Source organism: Ranitomeya imitator, chromosome 2 (genome assembly GCF_032444005.1).
Source record: "Ranitomeya imitator isolate aRanImi1 chromosome 2, aRanImi1.pri, whole genome shotgun sequence".
NCBI lineage: Eukaryota > Metazoa > Chordata > Amphibia > Anura > Dendrobatidae > Ranitomeya > Ranitomeya imitator.
In genome coordinates this window covers 809,406,096-809,426,668 of record NC_091283.1, presented here as the reverse complement: position 1 = coordinate 809,426,668, position 20,573 = coordinate 809,406,096, and the positions used below count along the sequence as shown (strand labels likewise).

The following is a 20,573-nucleotide window of genomic DNA, read 5'->3' as shown; positions in this document are numbered from 1 at the left end:
GATAAGAGGCAGAATGTATAATATTGGGGGGTGTGGGGGAGGGGGGGGGAGGGGTGAGGGTGGGGAGGGAAGTTAGACAGCTCAGAACCGGGAGTATTGACATAACTAAGGATGATGAGTCACATAATAGGGGACCGCTTTAAGATATTGAGCTGGAATGTGAGAGGCCTGGCGGATAAGTCTAGGAGAGCTGCGAGCTTGCAGTATGCGAAGGATCAATGGGCTTCTATGATATGCTTGCTAGAGACGCACTTGATACAGGAGAAAGTGGACGTACTAAATAGACGTTGGATACAGAAAGGGTATCACTCTACCTTCTCGACGTACTCAAGAGGTGTGTCAGTGTTGGTGCCGGTGGGAGTGCAGTATGAAGAGGTGAAAGTATGCGTGGATGCTGAGGGTCAGTATGTGGTGATACAATGTATATTGTATGGAGTGAGATTGTGTGTTGCGGCAATGTATATTCCACCTCCATATTCAAGTAAGAAGATCAGGGAGGTATTGGAGAGGGTGGAACGATGGGAACCACTGCCACTCTTAATTATTGGGGATTTGAACAATATATGCGATGACTTTTGGGATAAAAATAAGAACGCCCAGAATAGGTCGGAGGGGCACACTACAACATTTGGAACCTATGTGCGTGAATTAGGCATGATTGATCTATGGAGAGTCAGACATGTTGGGGAGAGAGGATACTCGTGCTATTCGCCGGCTCATGCTACGCTATCCAGAATTGATATGGCACTGGGTAACCGCCTGTTGGACACAATGGTGGGGGAGGTGCGTTATCTGCCGAGGGCCCTTTCGGATCATAGTCCAATTGAGGTGGAGGTTAGGTTGTTGGGGACACGGACTACAAGCGGGAGAGAATGGAAGATCCACCCTAACTGGTTACAGAGTATTGACTTGGACGGTATAGGGAAGGAGGTGACGGAATTCTTTGCGTTAAATGATGGGAGTACTGATGCTCTGACTGTTTGGGATGCAATGAAAGCGTACCTGAGAGGGCTACTTTTTAGAGACATTAGTAGGTGTAAGAGGAGGACAAGGGAAGTGGAGAGAGTGGCGTTGGAAGAGTTGAAAGCCGCGGAGGACGAGATGGTAGTACTGGGGACCTCCGAGGCAGAGAAAAGGTTGAGAACAGCGCAAAATTGTATGGAAAAGATTCTGCTGGGAAAAGCTGAAAGGAAGCGGGAGTTTCAGAGGGTGGCTTATTTTCAGGAGGGAGAAACAGTGGGACACATGCTATCGGTGGTAGCCGCGGCTCAGCGTAGTACCTCATATGTACACTCGTTGGTTTCGGATGGGGGGAGCAGGGTATCTGAAACACCTGATATTATAAAGGTCTTTGCGGACTTTTACGCGGACTTATATTCCTCCAGGGTCAATGAGTCAGCCGGAGATACGGAGACTTTCCTTGAGAGTCTGGGTCTTCCGAAATTGAGTGAGGAGGATAGGGTGAGCCTCGATGCCCCTATCACCGAGGAGGAACTGAGTCGGGCGCTGAAGTCTATGGCCAATGGGAAGGCACCTGGGGTTGATGGGTTACCAGCCGAAATCTATAAAAGTTTGGAGGAAGTGCTGATTCCCAGATTAAAGTTAGTACTGGAGGAGGCTGGATGTAAAGGGTATCTCCCAGCATCTATGAGGGAGGCTATTATAGTGGTTATTCCGAAGGAGGATAAGGATCTGGGGAAGCCTGAGTCATATCGGCCAATCTCTCTGTTAACCATCGATGTCAAGCTCTTGGCCAAGGTGTTAGCTACCCGTCTGTCTAGTGTCATTACTAACCTTGTGCATCCGGATCAGTCTGGTTTTATGCCTGACAGATCTACAGCGGTTAATCTGCGGAGGCTGCATATGAACCTGCAGCTGAGGTCTGACAACTGTGGCCGAAGGGTCATTGCATCCTTGGATGCCCATAAGGCGTTTGACAGTGTGGAGTGGGGATATCTCTGGCGGGTGTTGAAATGTATGGGTATTGGCCCGCAATTTGTGGCGTGGACTCAACTGTTATACTCACTACCAACAGCTAGAATTAGAGTGAATGGGGAACTTTCTCAGCCTATAAAGCTGGCCAGAGGTACGAGGCAGGGTTGCCCACTGTCGCCCCTTCTGTTTGCCTTAGCTGTGGAGCCATTGGCCGCCAAGATCCGACAGTCGGATGAAGTCCCTGGGTTCAGTTATGGGAGTGTTGAGGAGAAGATTGCGTTATATGCAGACGACATCCTACTGTTCCTAGCGGACCCGGATGAAGCCTTGAATGGGGCTATCGAGATCGTTGGGAAATTTGGAGACTTATCGGGATTGAGGATAAACTGGGATAAATCGGTCCTCTTTGAGGTGGATGGGGTGGAGGAGAGCAGAAGTGAGCCATTGGGAGAGGGGCGGCTTAGGGTGGTATCCCTTTTCAGATACCTGGGAATATGGATCTCGATGCCAGTTACAGAGTTTCTGTATAGGAATTTGACACCTCTCGTGGGCGCCCTTAAAGCAAAAGTGGATGCATGGAATAAATTGCACTTATCGGTGGTGGGGAGGGTTAATCTAATTAAAATGGTTCTGATGCCCAAATTACTCTACGTCCTACATAACGCGCCAGTTTGGATTCCACGTGGGAAATTCCGGCAGATTAATGCTCTATTTAGAAGTCTGATATGGGGGAGGCGGTACCCACGTATTCGCCTGGAGACGCTTCAGCGACCCAAGGAAGATGGAGGATTGGCTTTACCCAATCCTGAGTTATACTTTCTTGCAGCCCAGAGCCAGCATTTGAAGGGCTGGGCGCGGGAGGCGTCTGCCAGTGCGGTGCAGCACTTGATGGAGAGGGTGACAGACCGACGACCGGTAGCGCAGTGTCTGGAGGATGGTTCCTTGGGAGTATTGGGGAAATTATACCCAACTATGTTTTTGATATATAAATTATGGACCAGACTGCGACAGATTCGGGGGGTTACGGGGCTGACTAAATTTACACCGATATGGTTTAATAATAATTTGGTTGAGTTTGCGGCCCTTGGAGTGCTGACGGAGTGGAGGGCCAAAGGAATCCACTTGGTGGCTCAGATAGTTCAACAACGAGGATTAAAGTCCTTTTCGCAGCTGCAAGGGGAGTTTGGACTGAGACCGACTGGGGAGTATCAATATGCTCAGATGAAACATGCTTTTAAAGCTCAAAACAGGGGCGGTGGTGTTGAGATCCAAGAGGACATAGTTCTGGAATACGTGTGTGGGGAAGGGTCCACAAGGGGAGTCATTACCACCCTTTATAAGGACCTTCTACATGCATATTTGTTAGACTTCCCTTTAAAAGCGAGAGCGAAATGGGAAAGAGATTTAGGCCCAATGGAGGATGAAACCTGGGAATCGGTGTTGGAGTCGGTTCCACGAGTGTCGCTGAGCGAGCCGTATAGACTATCGCAGCTGTACATCTTGCACAGAGTCTATAAATCACCGGAAGTGTTGTGCAGAGCGGGGTTGCGTGCTGACTCTGAATGCCCGAGATGTAAGACTGGGAATGCAGGAATATACCACATGATGTGGACATGTCCAAGACTGGTTGCTTTCTGGTTGGTGGTAATGAGCCGTGTGGAAGGGGCGTATAAATGCAGAGTGCCGAGAGATCCGATAGTGTGTATACTAGGATATGTAGAGGAAATTAGAGTGGATAACATCTGGAAGATAGCAATAGCTAGGCTATTATACATGGCAAGGAAGGTAATAGCAAGGAACTGGATCAAGGAGGAACCGCCTACGAGGGGTGAATTCCTGAATTATGTTAAACATGGTCTCAATCTGGAAAAGGGGGTCTATAAAAGACGTGGGAAAATAGAAACGTTTGACAAAATGTGGTCTCCGTGGCTCGAGCTGGGATGAATAGTTATGGGAAATGGGAGAGTGAGAGCCTCTGAAAGGAAGAGAGTGCCAAAGGAACAAGCGAACATAAGTGAGTCAAATGGCTCAAGGAACCATCAATACTGGTAACAAAAGTATAACTGGGAAGGAGCTGTCAGGGGAGGGGGAGGTTTGGGTATGGTTGGGATTGTTGGGGGTTTGGAAAATGTTAAAATTTTTGTAAAATACTGGACAGTGCATAAATTGTATTGTGCATGTTTGCTTTCAATAAAAAAACTATTTAAACAAAAAAAAAAAAAAAAAAAGAACCCATAGTCTCAGTGTTTGTACAGTAAAGAACTCAGTCTCAGTGTTTGTACAGTAAAGAACCCATAGTCTCAATGCTTGTACAGTAAATAATCCATAGTCTCACTGCTTGTACAGTAAATAATCCATAGTCTCACTGCTTGTACAGTAAATAATCCAGTCTCACCGCTTGTACAGTAAAGAACCCATAGTCTCACTGCTTGTATAGTAAAGAACTCACAGTCTCACTGCTTGTACAGTAAAGAACCCATAGTCTCAGTGTTTGTACAGTAAAGAACTCGTAGTCTCAGTGTTTGTACAGTAAAGAACCCATAGTCTCACTGCTTGTACAGTAAATAATCCATAGTCTCACTGCTTGTACAGTAAATAATCCATAGTCTCACTGCTTGTACAGTAAATAATCCATAGTCTCACTGTTTGTTCAGTAAAGAACCCATAGTCTCAGCGTTTGTACAGTAAAGAACCCATAGTCTCCCTGCTTGTACAGTAAAGAACCCATAGTCTCCCTGCTTGTACAGTAAAGAACCCATAGACTCATTGTTTGTACAGTAAAGAACCCATAGTCTTATTGCTTGTACAGTAAAGAACCCACAGTCTCAGTGTTTGTACAGTAAAGAACCCATAGTCTCAGTGTTTGTACAGTAAAGAACCCATAGTTTCACTGCTTGTACAGTAAATAACCCATAGTCTCACTGCTTGTACAGTAAATAATCCATAGTCTCACTGCTTGTACAGTAAAGAATCCATAGTCTCACTGCTTGTACAGTAAAGAACCCATAGTCTCAGTGTTTGTACAGTAAAGACCCCATAGTCTCACTGCTTGTACAGTAAATAACCCTCAGTCTCACTGCCTGTACAGTAAATAATCCATAGTCTGTTTGTACAGTAAATAATCCATAGTCTCACTGCTTGTACAGTAAAGAACCCACAGTCTCACTGCTTGTACAGTAAAGAACCCATAGTCTCACTGCTTGTACAGTAAAGAACCCATAGTCTCACTGCTTGTACAGTAAAGAACCCACAGTCTCACTGCTTGTACAGTAAAGAACCCACAGTCTCACTGCTTGTACAGTAAAGAATCCATAGTCTCAGTGTTTGTACAGTAAATAACTCATAGTCTCACTGCTTGTACAGTAAAGAATTGCAGTCTGTGATGATGATTAAAATGGTCATCTCGGAAAAGGAAGTTGTGAAATTTATGTAAAATCATGTTCATTTTTGTTTAATATGTAATTTTGTTACCTTTTCTGTACATCAAGCATTGATTGCCTTGAAAAGCTGTTACTTGTTCTCACTTGATCCAGAAGAATCATTAGCTGACAATCTAGAAAAGATAAGCCACATCTCTATATTCAGCAAATCAAATCCCACGATGAGATGCTGAGCTCCAGGAAGATGGGTGACACTTTATTATGGGGAGCACAGAACCTTCATACCGCAACGCTGTGGCACAAATAATTGACTACATTTCTACCTTCTTTGCATATTAATGGTAATCATATGGACACCTTTGGGGGCATTTTTACTCAAATGCATGAATTTTGGGCTAAACATTTTTGCAATTGGGTTTCATTAAAAATGTTGCACTGTTTGTCTTCTATAGCCTCTGTGTTGCATTGTCTATTGAGTAAACTGAAAATCTGTTAGTGAGCTTGCTCTGATGGGGAGTTTACGACTCGTTTATACGTCTTTTAGTCCAGATTCATACGGTCCATATATAGACCGTGCCCAGATCAGTCACCCAACCTCAGACACCTGCTTCATATACACATACCCATGAAGCAGTTTGCTCAAGTTGCAATTCACGGTGGTCAGGCTTAGTTTTTCAATGTAAGAAAGGTCAACGCTTCCTCACAGCTGATTTATGATCTCGCATATTGCATATATGTCCAGTATTGTCATCCCTTTAACTTAGGGTAAGTTCATACAGGGCGTTTTTGCTGCTTTTTTTCTGCAGCAAAACCTGATCATCTTGGCAGGAAATAAGCTGCGCCAAAAACGCAGGTTTAGGTGCGTTTTTGGTGCGGTTTTTTTTTGCTGCGTTTTTGGTTTTTGCACTCATACTGACATGGAGAATCATATTGCCAGGTCAGTTTTACTGTATAGTGAACATGGTACATATAAAAAACAAAAACAATTGTGGAATTGCACTTTTTTTTGCAATTTCACCGCATTTCTATTTTTTTCGCGTTTTCCAGTTCATCCTGCAAAAAAAAAAAGCCATCATACAGCTATATTGACATAAAAATAAAAAAAAAAGTTATGGCTCTTGAAAGGTGGGGAGCAAAAAAACGAACACGAAAATAAACGGAAAAAGACCATGGTTTGAAGGGGTTAATTGGCACAGGAAACGATAGAAACATTATTTGTTCAGACAAAATGTGAATGTGCAACCATTCAGTATTCCCTCCACTATCAGACGACCGGTGGTGGACGCAGAATTTACTACGTTGGAGCAGTGCCTTTTTGGAGGTGACTACTAATTTATTTTTATTTTTTTTTACATTTTTGTCAGCCCCTTATGCCTATTAATAGGGGATTGGCCAGTAGTGAACAAGCACTTACAGTTATCCAAAACAGGATATGTTTATGACATCAAATCCTGGATTATCTTCTGTTAATAAGAACATATCGGCACTTCTGTAAATGGCACAGGTTGCTGCAGAGGCCTTGGGATCAATTTAGTTTGCAGACCCAGGTGATTCAGGTTATGCCTCTGTCAGCAACACTAATACACAATTTAGTTAACAAGATACATGGGGAAACAGTTAATGGGTTAAATTCTCCTAATCTTTTAAGTGTAATAAAGGGGTTACCCATTTTGGACAATTCCTTTTGATTTGAAGTGTCTCCTCATTACAGGATGTTCCCCCGTTAGAACCCCCAGCAGTAATATATGGAGGAACCTAGCAGCAAGTGTTTGAGGGAGTATTCCCATCTCCAAGCTCCTATCCTAAGTGTAGTAGGTGAAAAAATAATAATATTAACAAATACTTACAATTAGAAAGTATTATATGTCTTCTGATTCACTATGTCACTTACCATATGTACAGGGCATTGCAGTAGCTTAGGTATCCATGGTTACGACCACTCATAGTGACAGTTAATTAGTTGTTAGTGGTCATAACCATGGATGTGTAAGGTACTGCAATGCCCTGCACATGGGGTAAGCAACATAGCGAATTAGAAGAACTATACTACATTTTTAATTGGAGGTATTTGCTAATATTAATATTATTACACCTACTATAGATAGGATATTGGAGATGGGAATACCCCTTTAAGTCTGCGGTAACCCCATGTTAGGAGAGGTGGAGTACTGGACAATGCCCTTTCAAGTCAGTGGTCTATGTTATGTGTGGGCAATATGGGTCCTCCATTGTTAAAGAAAGCACCTCTTCAAAACTATACATATTCATATGATGGCCAGGCTATACGACAAGTCCTCATGGAGCTGCCATGGCTGGTAGCTCCGATCATACAGGACAAGAAGAATATTTCATCCTCACCTGTAAAATCCATCGCCAGAAACTTTTCTAGTAAAACATGTGCTAAAAGCCTCTCTGTCCCATAGAAGATGAAGGCACTGCAGCTCGTCATCAGGTTTTCCCACTCCGCATGGCTGAAAGACAAAGAATAGGAGGCAACGTATGAGAGTCCATGTCAGGGCCATATAAAACCCCTGACAAAAATTATGGAATCACCGGCTTGGAGGATGTTCATTCAATTTTGTAGATCATAGACATGGCACAAAACTACAGTCATTTCAAATGGCAACTTTCTGGCTTTAAGAAACACTAAAAGAAATCGAGAACAAAAAATGTGGTAGTCAGTAATGGTTATTTTTTTTTAACCAAGCATAGGGGAAAAATTATGGAATCACTCAATTATGAGGGAACAAATTATGGAATCACTCAATTCTGAGAAAAAAATTATGGAATCACTCTGTAAATTTTCATTCCCAAAACTAACACCTACATCAAATTAGATCTGCTCGTTATTCTGCATCTAAAAAGGAGTGATCACACCTTGGAGAGCTGTTGCACCAAGTGAACTGACATGAATCATGGCTCCAACATGAGAGATGTCAATTGAAACAAATGAGAGGATTATCAAACTCTTAAAAGAGGGTAAATCATCACGCAATGTTGCAAAAGATGTTGGTTGTTCACAGTCAGCTGTGTCTATAATCTGGACCAAATACAAACAACATGGGAAGGTTGTTAAAGGCAAACATACTGGTAGACCAAGGAAGACATCAAAGCATCAAGACTGGAAACTTAAAGCAATATGTCTCCAAAACAGGAAATGCACAACAAAACAAATGAGGAGCGAATGGGAGGAAACTGGAGTCAACGCCTGTGACCGAACTGTAAGAAACCGCCTAAAGGAAACGGGATTTACATACAGAAAAGCTAAGCGAAAGCCATTAACACCTAAACAGAAAAAACAAGGTTACAATGGGCTAAGGAAAAGCTATCGAGGGTTGTGGGTGACTGGATGAAAGTCATATTCAGTGATAAATCGCTGAAGGTGATGGGCAAGTGATGATGCTGGAACTTTTGTTTGGTGTCGTTCCAATGAGATTTATAAAGATGACTGCCTGAAGAGAACATGCAAATTTCCACAGTCATTGATGATATGGGGCTGCATGTCAGGTAAAGGCACTGGGGAGATGGCTGTCATTACATCTACTATATAATTGTCTAAGGATCACTTCCGTCCATCTATCTGTCTGTCACAGATATTCATTGGTCTCGGCCTCTGTCATGGAAATCCAAGTCGCTGATTGGTCGCGGCAAAACAGCCACTACCAATCAACGACGGGCACAGTCCGGAAGAAAATGTCCACTCCTTCCTCCCCGCAGTCAGTGCCCGTCGTACGCATACTCCCCTCCGGTCAGCGCTCACACAGGGTTAATGGCAGCGTTGACCGCGGTGTAACGCACTCGGTTAACGCTGCTATTAACCCTGTGTGACCAAATTTTTACTATTCATGCGGCCTATGCAGCATGAATAGTAAAAAGATCTAATGTTAAAAATAATAAAAAATCGTTATATACTCACCGTCTGTCGGCCCCTCGGATCCAACACCAGGCCTTTCACGCTCGCGATGCTCCGGTAACCGGTCCATGCTGCGATATCGCGAGATGATGACGTAGCGGTCTCGTGAGACCGCCACGTCATCATCTCACGAGACCGCAATGCACTCTTGGGACCGGAGCGCACAAGGACCATCGGTAACTGGCCGCTTCGATCGGGAGGCTCCGGAAGGTGAGTATGTAACTATTTTTTATTTTAATTCTTTTTTTTAACAGGGATATGGTGCATACTTCGTGACTGGCCAATAAACTACGTGGCTGGGCAATATACTACGTGACTGGGCAATATACTACGTGACTGGGCAATATATTACGTGGCTGGGCAATATACTACGTGGCTGGGCAATATACTATGTGGCTGGGCAATATACTACGTGTCTGTGCTGTATACTATGTGACTTGGCAGTATACGTGTCTGTGCTGTATACTACGTGACTGGGCAATATACTACGTGGCTCTGTGCTGTATACTACGTGACTGGGCAATATACTACGTGACTGGGCAATATACTATGTAACTAGGCAATATACTATGTGGCTGGGCCATATACTACGTGACTGGCAAATACACTACTCGACTGGGCTGTATACTACGTGTCTGTGCTGTATACTACGTGGCTCTGTGCTGTATACTACGTGACTGGGCAATATACTATGTGGCTGGGCAATATACTACGTGGCTGTGCTGTATACTACGTGACTGGGCAATATACTATGTGACTGGGCAATATACTACGTGGCTGGGCAATATACTATGTGGCTGGGCAATATACTATGTGGCTGGGCAATATACTACGTGTCTGTGCTGTATACTACGGGACTGGGCAGTAAACTACGTGACTGGGCAGTATACTACGTGTCTGTGCTGTATACTACGTGACTGGGCAATATACTACGTGGCTCTGTGCTGTATACTACGTGACTGGGCAATATACTACGTGACTGGGCAATATACTATGTGACTGGGCAATATACTATGTGGCTGGGCAATATACTACGTGACTGGCCAATACACTACGCGACTGGGCTGTATACTACGTGTCTGTGCTGTATACTACGTGGCTCTGTGCTGTATACTACGTGACTGGGCAATATACTACGTGGCTCTGTGCTGTATACTACGTGACTGGGCAATATACTACGTGGCTCTGTGCTGTATACTACGTGACTGGGCAATATACTACGTGACTGGGCAATATACTACGTGACTGGGCAATATACTACGTGACTGGCCAATACACTACGCGACTGGGCTGTATACTACGTGTCTGTGCTGTATACTACGTGGCTCTGTGCTGTATACTACGTGACTGGGCAATATATTATGTGGCTGGGCAATATACTATGTGGCTGGGCAATATACTACGTGGCTGGGCAATATACTACGTGGTTGGGCAATATACTACGTGGACATGCATATTTTAGAATACCCGATGCGTTAGAATCAGGCCACCATCTAGTCTTCAATAATTGCACAAGTTTATGTTGATATTTTGGACACTTTTCTTATCCCATCAATTGAAAGGATGTTTGGGGATGATGAAATAATTTTTCAAGATGATCATGCATCCTGCCACAGAGCAAAAACTGTGCAAACATTCCTTGGAAAAAAAGACACATACGGTCAATGTTATGGCCTGCAAATAGTCTGGAGCTCAATCCAATTGAAAATCTTTGGTGGAAGTTGAAGAAAATGATCCATGACAAGGCTCCAACCTGCAAAGCTGATCTGGCAACAGCAACCAGAGAAAGTTGGAGGCAGATTGATGAAGAGTCCTGTGTGACACACATTAAGTCCATGCCTCACAGACTGCAAGCTGTAATAAAAGCCCGAGGTGGTGCAACAAAATACTAGTGATGATTTGGAGTGTTTTTTGTTTGTTTGTTTTTCATGATTCCATAATTGTTTCCTCAGAATTGAGTGATTCCATAATTTTTACCCTATGCTTGGTTAAAAAAAAGTAACCATTACTGACTACCACATTTTTTGTTCTTGATTTCTTTATTGTTTCTTAAAGCCATAAAGTTGCCATTTGAAATGACTTTAGTTTTGTGCCATGTCTGTGATCCGCTTTTTTTCTACAAAATTAAACAACTGAGTGAACATCCTCCAAGGCCGGTGATTCCATAATTCTTGACAGGGGTTGTATTAAAATTGCAACTGATCAAAGGAAAGTCGAAAAAACGTTTCTCTTTAAGTGGTCTGGTAAACAAAGGCTGTACAGATCAATCCGCGTGATAGTGCCCAATAAGGCATAGTATTGGGAATATGTTGGGGACCATCATGTAATCACTGAGTCCTTTAGGCTCCATATAACACAATTATTACAAGTGCTGTCTCTGTTAGGACTATCTGAAGAAGGCGTCAGGCTAAGTGCACACGTTGCAGAATTGCCACGGAAATTTCCACGGCAATTCTGCAACTCTTGCCGCGGGTATATCGCATGCAGAATTGGCATGCGTATTCCCGCTAAACACTAGCGTTTTGCAAGCGTAATTACCTTGCAGAATGCTTGCGTTTTCCAAGCAATCTGTAGAATCGCTTGGAAAACTGATTGACAGGTTGGTCACACTTGTCATAGTGTTTGACAAGTATGACCAACTTTTACTATTGATGCTGCCTATGCAGCATCAGTAGTAAAAAGATCTAATATTAAAAATAATAAAAAAATTAAAAAATGGTTATTCTCACCTTCCGACGTTCCCCGATCTCCTCAGCGGTGCAAGCGGCGGCTTCCGTTTCCATGGATGCTTTGTGCGAAGGACCTGGGATGACGGCATGGTCACGTGACCGCGACGTCATCCCAGGTCCTTCGCACAAAGCATCCCTGGGAACGGAAGCCACCGCCTGCACCGCTGAGAGGCGGGAGGACTCCAGGGGCCATCAGAAGGTGAGTATATCACTATTTTAATTCTTTTTTTAACAATTATATGGTGCCCAGTCCGTGAAGGATAGTCTCCTCTCCTCCACCCTGGGTACCATCCGCACATGATCCGCTTACTTCCCGCAGGGTGGGCATAGCCCCATGCGGGAAGTAAGCAGATCAATGCATTCCTATGTGTGAGGAATCCCCGCAACTCCGCAAATTAATGAACATGCTGCATTTTTTCCAGAATGTGTTTCCGCTCCGGAAAAAACGCAGCATGTGCATACAAAATGCGGATTGCATGCTATTAATAGGATGCTTAATGTGAGCGTTTTTTTCACGGTTTTATCGCGTTTTTATAGCGAAAAAAACTCGAAAAATACGGAACGTGTGCACACAGCCTCACAGCTGCTGCGGATACCAACGTCCACCAGAAGTGACCAATAACTACAAATTACCTTTCAGACATCTGAGCTTTTTTTTTTAAAGGGAATGTATCATCTTAATTATTTTTAAAAGGCGGAAACAGATATTGAAATGTAAACATTTTGTCTATGCTGTTGTTATTTTCTGATTGTGTATTTTGTCATCTATTTTTTGCACATGATTATGGGGGTGGCCTGAGAAATGCTTTGCAACACACAAACCTATACAAGCGCACTCTGAGCATGCAACATGTGAAAATTGTGAACTGCATTACTGCTGCATAGACTGTACTTATAGGATGGAGATACTTCTGGCACAATTTGGCCACGTCGTATGCACCCGTCTGCCAAAGACCATCTCTGAAGATGTGACTGTAGATGAGAACCTATGCTATCAGATCAAGAGACCATCTTGGCGTTGGCACACACTATTTGACCAAACTATGCGCTATGTATTTCCATTTTATAATTATGGTGTACATAGCAGTAATGGAGTAACGGAATATTCATGTATTCAATGGTCACATATTACATAGCTATGATATAGCAATGCAGGCATAACAGCTGCATTTATTTCCTTTTGTAGGTGGTGCTTTTTAGTTTTGTATTGTTTTGGCATATCCTTTCCAGCATCCACATAAACAAAGGCAGATATGAGCGACCTGGAGCAGTTTGCAAAAGAAGAGTGCTCCAAAATTCCAGGTGAGAGGCGTAAGAAGTTTGTTGATGGTTATAGGAAGCCCTTAAGCTTGTGTCTTGGCATGGCACCCACAGACAAAAAAAAAGTTTATCAATGCAAACCCCTCAAATCGAGGCTAAAATACACTCCTTTATTATCTGCCATAAAAGTTCTGAGCCCACTGATGATGTCAAAAACTACCTGGTGATGTCATAATTATTTGATCATGTCATAATTACCTAATTATGTCATAATTAACTGATGATGTAATAAATAACTTATGATTTCATAATTATTTGATGATGTAATAATTAAGTGATGATGTCATCATTGGGTTGATGATGTCATAATTAACTTTTGATTTCACAATTCTTTGATTATGTCATTATTTGATGACATAATAAAAGGATGTCATAATTATTCAATGTAGGCATAATTCTGTATGTCATAATTAACGGAAGATGTCATAATTAACTAATGTATCAAAAGGTTTCATGGCTGTAAACAAAATTGTGGCATGCTCCATACGATACAATATACAAGGTATTCTATAGCAATGCTCTGTAATGCAACGCTATATGGCAGCACAGAGAGAACGCCGCCATATAGCGTCAATGTATATGACCTGAAATATAGGAGGTTTCCCGGCTGTAAGCTGGAATGAGTGAGGCGGTTTATAGTCTCTGTCCGATATGGTAAACTGCACTGGTTGGTCAGTCCACAATACCCCCAAGTTCAGCCAGAGCTACTGTAGTTTCTATAAGCTCATCTTTTTGAAAGTTAAAATTGAAAAGTTAAAAAAAACTTTCTTGTGACTTTTAATGCACCTTTACATTGCAAATTGAGGTGCACAATATCGACTGCGCAGATGTCAATAAAACAGTGGCCTAAAAACAGTTAAAATCTAACAAAAAACCACATTGACTCTCTTGTATTGACACTAAAAAGTCAATTTTGGAATCCTCAGCTTAGCGCCGACCTGGGCACGTGTGAACTGCCTGTAATTCCTTCCCAATTAGCGGCAAATTGCTGGCTGTATTTTACAAGGAGCTCATTCATTCTATAGACTGGGCTCAGCATTTCTGAAAAGAGACAAAAGGGAATAGAAAATTGAGTTTTTGAGCTCCTGGATACCAACCTTTTCATTCTGCAGGCATAAACTAAAATAGGGATCAGGGGTCTTATGTATTTACCAACATTAGGCGTTAATAAATCCATATGTAAATCGATGCAGAGAAATGTAAAATTTACTGGGCTTTTCAGTGGACGAGAGAAAGGCATTGTCTATAGAGCCGTCATTATTGCACAAAGTAGACAGACAAAGAAATATTACTCTGTAAATATACTGCGCATACAATGCTATTATATATCCCTCACCCGGTTCTCTTATGTCATTGTAAGGATCCACAATATCTAATTAAAGTTAAAGAAGAATGGTTATAAAGAACAATACGAAGAGTTACATTCTTCTAAAGCCTAAACCAGCCATTTATAAATATCATGTGTCTATGAAGAGTAATCAAGCAAGAAAACAACATACCGTATGTATAAAATGAGGACCTCAAATCCCCAAAATAAACAAAATAAGTTACTTTATTAGTATATTATACGAAAAGACAACGCAGACCTGACAAACATTTAAGACGTATAGATATGTGAAAACACCAACCCCTCCCCAACATCATGGAAACTACCCATACCCTAACTCAAAAAGATGAATGCTAAACCCGGAGAATAATTCAGATTCCGATAGAGCATCATAGACAAGTAACAATGGTCATCTCTCAAGAAAAGCAACGATATAAAGGCTGATAAAACATCAAACAAGATAGCTGACAAGTTACAGAAAATACAGCCGTGGAATACATACAATCAACAATATGGCAGCTTGGCAGAAAGTGATAAAAAAAAGGATAAGTAAACGATGTGATGTGTCCTGGTGAACAAATGACCTGGGGCGTCCTTGGCAGAAAAGATCTGGTTTGTATGCTGAGGAACAAACAACCCGATGTGCCCTGAGGAGCAAATGACCTGTTGTACCATCGGGGCAATCGTCCTGATGTGCCCTGACGAGCAAGTGACCTGGTGTATCCTGGGAAAAAAACCTGGTGTGCTCTGAGGAGCAAGTGACCTGTAGTGCCCTGAGGAACAAATGATCTAGTGTATCCTGTAGAGCAGGGGTATGGGTAATGTCCAAGTTGTTTGCTCCCTGGGATACAGCAGGTCAATTGCGCACAAGGATACACCTGCTTGTTTATTCCCAGGGACACATCAGATAAATTGCCCACCAGGAAGCTTCACATTATTTCTCTCCATGACATACCAGATCATTTATTCCATAAAGAAAATCAGGTCGTTTGCTCCCCATGACACATTAGGTCCTTTGCTCCCCATGACCGATCAGGTTGTTTGCTCTCCATGACAAATCAGGTTGTTTGCTCCTCATGACACAATAGATCAGTTGCTACCCACGACACATCAGGTTGTTTGCTCCCCATGACACAATAGATCGCTTGCTTCCCACGACACATCAGGTTGTTTGCCCCCCATGACACATTAGGTCCTTTGCTCCCCATGACACATTAGAGCGCTTTGCTCCCCAGGACACATCAGGTTGTTTGCTCCCCATGACACATTAGATCGCTTGCTCCCCACGACACATCAGGTTGTTTGCTCCCCATGACACATTAGATCGCTTGCTCCCCACGACACATCAGGTTGTTTGCTCCCCATGACACAATAGATCGCTTGCTTCCCACGACACATCAGGTTGTTTGCCCCCATGACACATTAGGTCATTTGCTCCCCATGACACATTAGAGCGCTTTGCTTCCCAGGACACATCAGGTTGTTTGCTCCCCATGACACATTAGATCGCTTGCTCCCAACGACACATCAGGTTGTTTGCTCCTCAGGACACATCAGGGATTTGCTACTGAGGACACACCAGTTTGTTTGCTCAACAGGATATGGTATTCCCGGGCTGTTGAACTCATATTTATGAGTTAATGTATAGGTAATTTCTCATCTCACCTTTTGTCCATTATGTTGGGGACAGGTTGATGTAACATGCATGTATTTGTGTTTTAAAATGTTTTTAATTTTTTGGGTTTATATTAGTATATTTAAAAAAAAGACAACAAAGTGACTTATCGTATATACTGTACTCGAGTATAAGCCGACCCCCCTAATTTTGCCACAAAAAACTGGGAAAACTTAATGACTCGAGTATAAGCCTAGGGTGGGAAATGCAGCAGCTACCGGTAAATGTCAAAAGTAAAAATAGATACCAATAAAAGTAAAATTAATTGAGACATCAGTAGGTTAAGTGTTTTTGAATATCCATATTGAATCAGGAGCCCCATATAATGCTCCATACAGTTCATGATGGCCCCATAAGATGGCCCCACATTTGCCCAATATAATGCTGCACAAATGTTGACTATGACCCCATAAGATGTTCCATAAAGACATTTGACCCATATAGTGCTGCACAAACCTTGATTATGGCCTCATAAGATACTCCATACAGACACTTGCCCCATATAATGCTCCACAAACGTTAATTATGGCCCCATAAGATGCTCCATCAAGATATTTGCCCCATATAGTGCTGCACAAACGTTATGGCCCCATAAGATACTTCATACAGACACTTGCCCCATACAGTGCTGCACAAACGTTGATTATGGCCCCATACAGACATTTGCCTCATATAATGCTGCACAAACGTTAATTATGGCCCCACAGAGGGTACCAGTGTTATGGAAAACTTCCTGTCTGGTGCCGGTACCCAAGACTTTTTCTCCTGCAACCCTAAATGACTATCGTCCTGTAGCCTTAACATCTCATGCTATGAAGGCCTTGGAAAGATTAGTTCTTGCTCACTTAAGACCGAGGGTTAACGCTTTTATCGATCCCCTTCAGTTTGCTTACCGACATAGATTGGGGGTGGACGATGCTATTCTTTCTCTGTTACATAGTGTGCATTCATTTCTGGAGATTGACGGAACCACGGTGTGAGCGATGTTCTTTGATTTCTCGAGTGCATTTAATTCCCTGCAGCCACCTTTGCTACACAAAAAGATGACTGATATGAAGGTGGAGGTGGGGATGAGAAATTGGATAACTGACTACCTATCAGATCGGCCACAGTTTGTACAGATGGGAGCAGTTGTGTCAAACAGATTACTGAGCAGTGTAGGTGCCCCCCAGGGAACGGTGCTTGCGCCCTTTCTATTCACACTGTATACTTCAGACTTTCAGTATAAATCTGATCTTTGCCACCTTCAAAAATCTTCGGATGACTCCGTAGTTGTGGGTTGTATTAGGGGAGATCGGGGGGGGGGGGGGGATGAGGAATATAGAAGGGTGGTGTCGAATTTCGTGGATTGGTGCAATGGTAACTATCTACAACTAAATGTGAAGAAAACCAAGGAGTTGGTGGCCAACTATAGCAGGATAAAGATGGAATGCTTACCGATCACTATTGCTGGTCAGGAGGTAGAGCAGGTGGAGAGTTACAAATATTTGGGGGTCCATTTGGATAGCAAACTGGACTGGAGATGCCATTCAAAGACTGTCTACAAGAAGGGGATGAGCAGACTGTATTTCCTAAGGAAACAGGTCTTTTAATGTGTGCAGCAAAATGTTAGAAATGTTCTACCAGTCTGTGGTGGCAAGTGCCATCTTTTTTGCTATCATATGCTGGGGTAGTAGTGTGCGGGCCTCTGATGCTAATAAGCTGAATAAGCTTATTAAAAAGGCAAGTTCTGCTGTCGGCTGCAATCTGGACTCTCTTGAGGAGCTAGTGGAGAGAAGAACTCTGAGAAAGTGTATGACAATTATGAACAATAATGCACATCCACTATATGAGCTAATCATGAGACAGAAGAGCACCTTCAGTAACCGGCTAATACTTCTGAGGTGTAAGAAGGAAAAATTTAGGAAATCGTTTGTGCCAACTGCTATGGGGATGTACAACAATAACATTAGGGTTAAATCATAAAGGTGATTGTCCACTTTATTTCTTCTACTTTTCAGTTCACCCGCTGTGTATGTCCTATTCTAATGTATAATGTCCTTCTGTCAACAAACTGTCATGTCAATTAAGTAATTCATTTTATGATTTTTATGATGTAAGTTGTGCTGCTGTGATACCATAATTTCCCACGGGATCAATAAAGTGTATCATATCGTATCGTATCGTATAAGATACTCCATATAGATATTTGCCCTATATAATGCTGCATAAACGTTACTGGCCCCATAAGATACTCCATACAGACACTTGCCCAATACAGTGCTGCACAGATGTTGATTATGGCCCCATACAAACACTTGCCCCATTATGGTGCTGCACAAACATTATGGCCCCATAAGATGCACCATACAGACACTTGTCCCATTTGCTGTTGCTGCGATAAAAAAAAAAAAAAATCACATACTCACCTCTCCGTCACTCAGTCCCCCGGCACTTTTAATATTCACCTGACTTCGTTCCGGCTCCGCTCCATCTTCAGCGTCTTCTGCACAGACGTTCAGGCAGAGGGCGCACACTAACCACGTCACCGCGCCCTCTGGCCTGAGCATCACTGCAGAAGACGCTGAAGACGGAGCGGCACCGGAACGAGCAGGTGAATATCGCGCAGCGCTTCCCTCCCCGTTATACTCACCTGCTCCTGGCGTGCCGCAGCTTCTCTCTGTACTGAGCGGTCACCGTTACCACTCATTACAGTAATGAATATGCGGCTCCACCGCCGCATATTCATTACTGTAATGAGCGGTACCATGTGACCACTCACTACAGGAAGAAGCTGCTGATGCCGGAAAAGCAGGGACCTGAAGGGACCGCGCCAGGAGCAGGTGAGTATTATTAGACAGCCCCCGCTCCCCCTCCCCTGCTGACCCCTGGGTATGACTCGTGTATAAGCCGAGAGGAGGACTTTCAGCCCACAAAAATGGGATGAAAATCTCGGCTTATACTCGAGTATATACAGTTAGGGCCAGAAATATTTGGACAGTGACACAATTTTCGCGAGTTGGGCTCTGCATGCCACCACATTGGATTTGAAATGTAACCTCTACAACAGAATTCAAGTGCAGATTGTAACGTTTAATTTGAAGGGTTGAACAAAAATATCTGATAGAAAATGTAGGAATTGTACACATTTCTTTACAAACACTCCACATTTTAGGAGGTCAAAAGTAATTGGACAAATAAACATAACCCAAACAAAATATTTTTATTTTCAATATTTTGTTGCAAATTCTTTGGAGGCAATCACTGCCTTAAGTCTGGAACCCATGGACATCACCAAACGCTGGGTTTCCTCCTTCTTAATGCTTTGCCAGGCCTTTACAGCCGCAGCCTTCAGGTCTTGCTTGTTTGTGGGTCTTTCCGTCTTAAGTCTGGATTTGAGCAAGTGAAATGCATGCTCAATTGGGTTTAGATCTGGAGATTGACTTGGCCATTGCAGAATGTTCCACTTTTTGGCACTCATGAACTCCTGGGTAGCTTTGGCTGTATGCTTGGGGTCATTGTCCATCTGTACTATGAAGCGCCGTCCAATCAACTTTGCAGCATTTCGCTGAATCTGGGCTGAAAGTATATCCCGGTACACTTCAGAATTCATCCGGCTACTCTTGTCTGCTCTTATGTCATCAATAAACACAAGTGACCCAGTGCCATTGAAAGCCATGCATGCCCATGCCATCACGTTGCCTCCACCATGTTTTACAGAGGATGTGGTGTGCCTTGGATCATGTGCCGTTCCCTTTCTTCTCCAAACTTTTTTCTTCCCATCATTCTGGTACAGGTTGATCTTTGTCTCATCTGTCCATAGAATACTTTTCCAGAACTGAGCTGGCTTCTTGAGGTGTTTTTCTGCAAATTTAACTCTGGCCTGTCTATTTTTGTTATTGATGAATGGTTTGCATCTAGATGTGAACCCTTTGTATTTACTGTCATGGAGTCTTCTCTTTACTGTTGACTTAGAGACAGATACACCTACTTCACTGAGAGTGTTCTGGACTTCAGTTGATGTTGTGAACGGGTTCTTCTTCACCAAATTAAGTATGCGGCGATCATCCACCACTGTTGTCATCCGTGGACGCCCAGGCCTTTTTGAGTTCCCAAGCTCACCAGTCAATTCCTTTTTTCTCAGAATGTACCCAACTGTTGATTTTGCTACTCCAAGCATGTCTGCTATCTCTCTGATGGATTTTTTCTTTTTTTTCAGCCTCAGGATGTTCTGCTTCACCTCAATTGAGAGTTCCTTTGACCGCATGTTGTTTGCTCACAGCAACAGCTTCCAAATGCAAGACAACACACCTGG

General features: G+C 43.0%; 1 protein-coding gene across 1 annotated transcript in view; it reads right to left on the bottom strand.

Annotated features, from left to right (window-relative positions):
- Window positions 1–20,573, bottom strand: part of CFAP46 (cilia and flagella associated protein 46) — a 239,476-nt gene that overhangs the window by 12,135 nt on the left and 206,768 nt on the right. The window contains exons 53-56 of the mRNA XM_069753829.1: window positions 14,614–14,649; window positions 14,216–14,318; window positions 7,674–7,786; window positions 5,407–5,488 (exon numbers count right to left, since the gene is read on the bottom strand). Coding sequence (XP_069609930.1) covers window positions 5,407–5,488; window positions 7,674–7,786; window positions 14,216–14,318; window positions 14,614–14,649 — 334 coding nt within the window. The remainder of the gene's footprint in view (window positions 1–5,406; window positions 5,489–7,673; window positions 7,787–14,215; window positions 14,319–14,613; window positions 14,650–20,573) is intronic.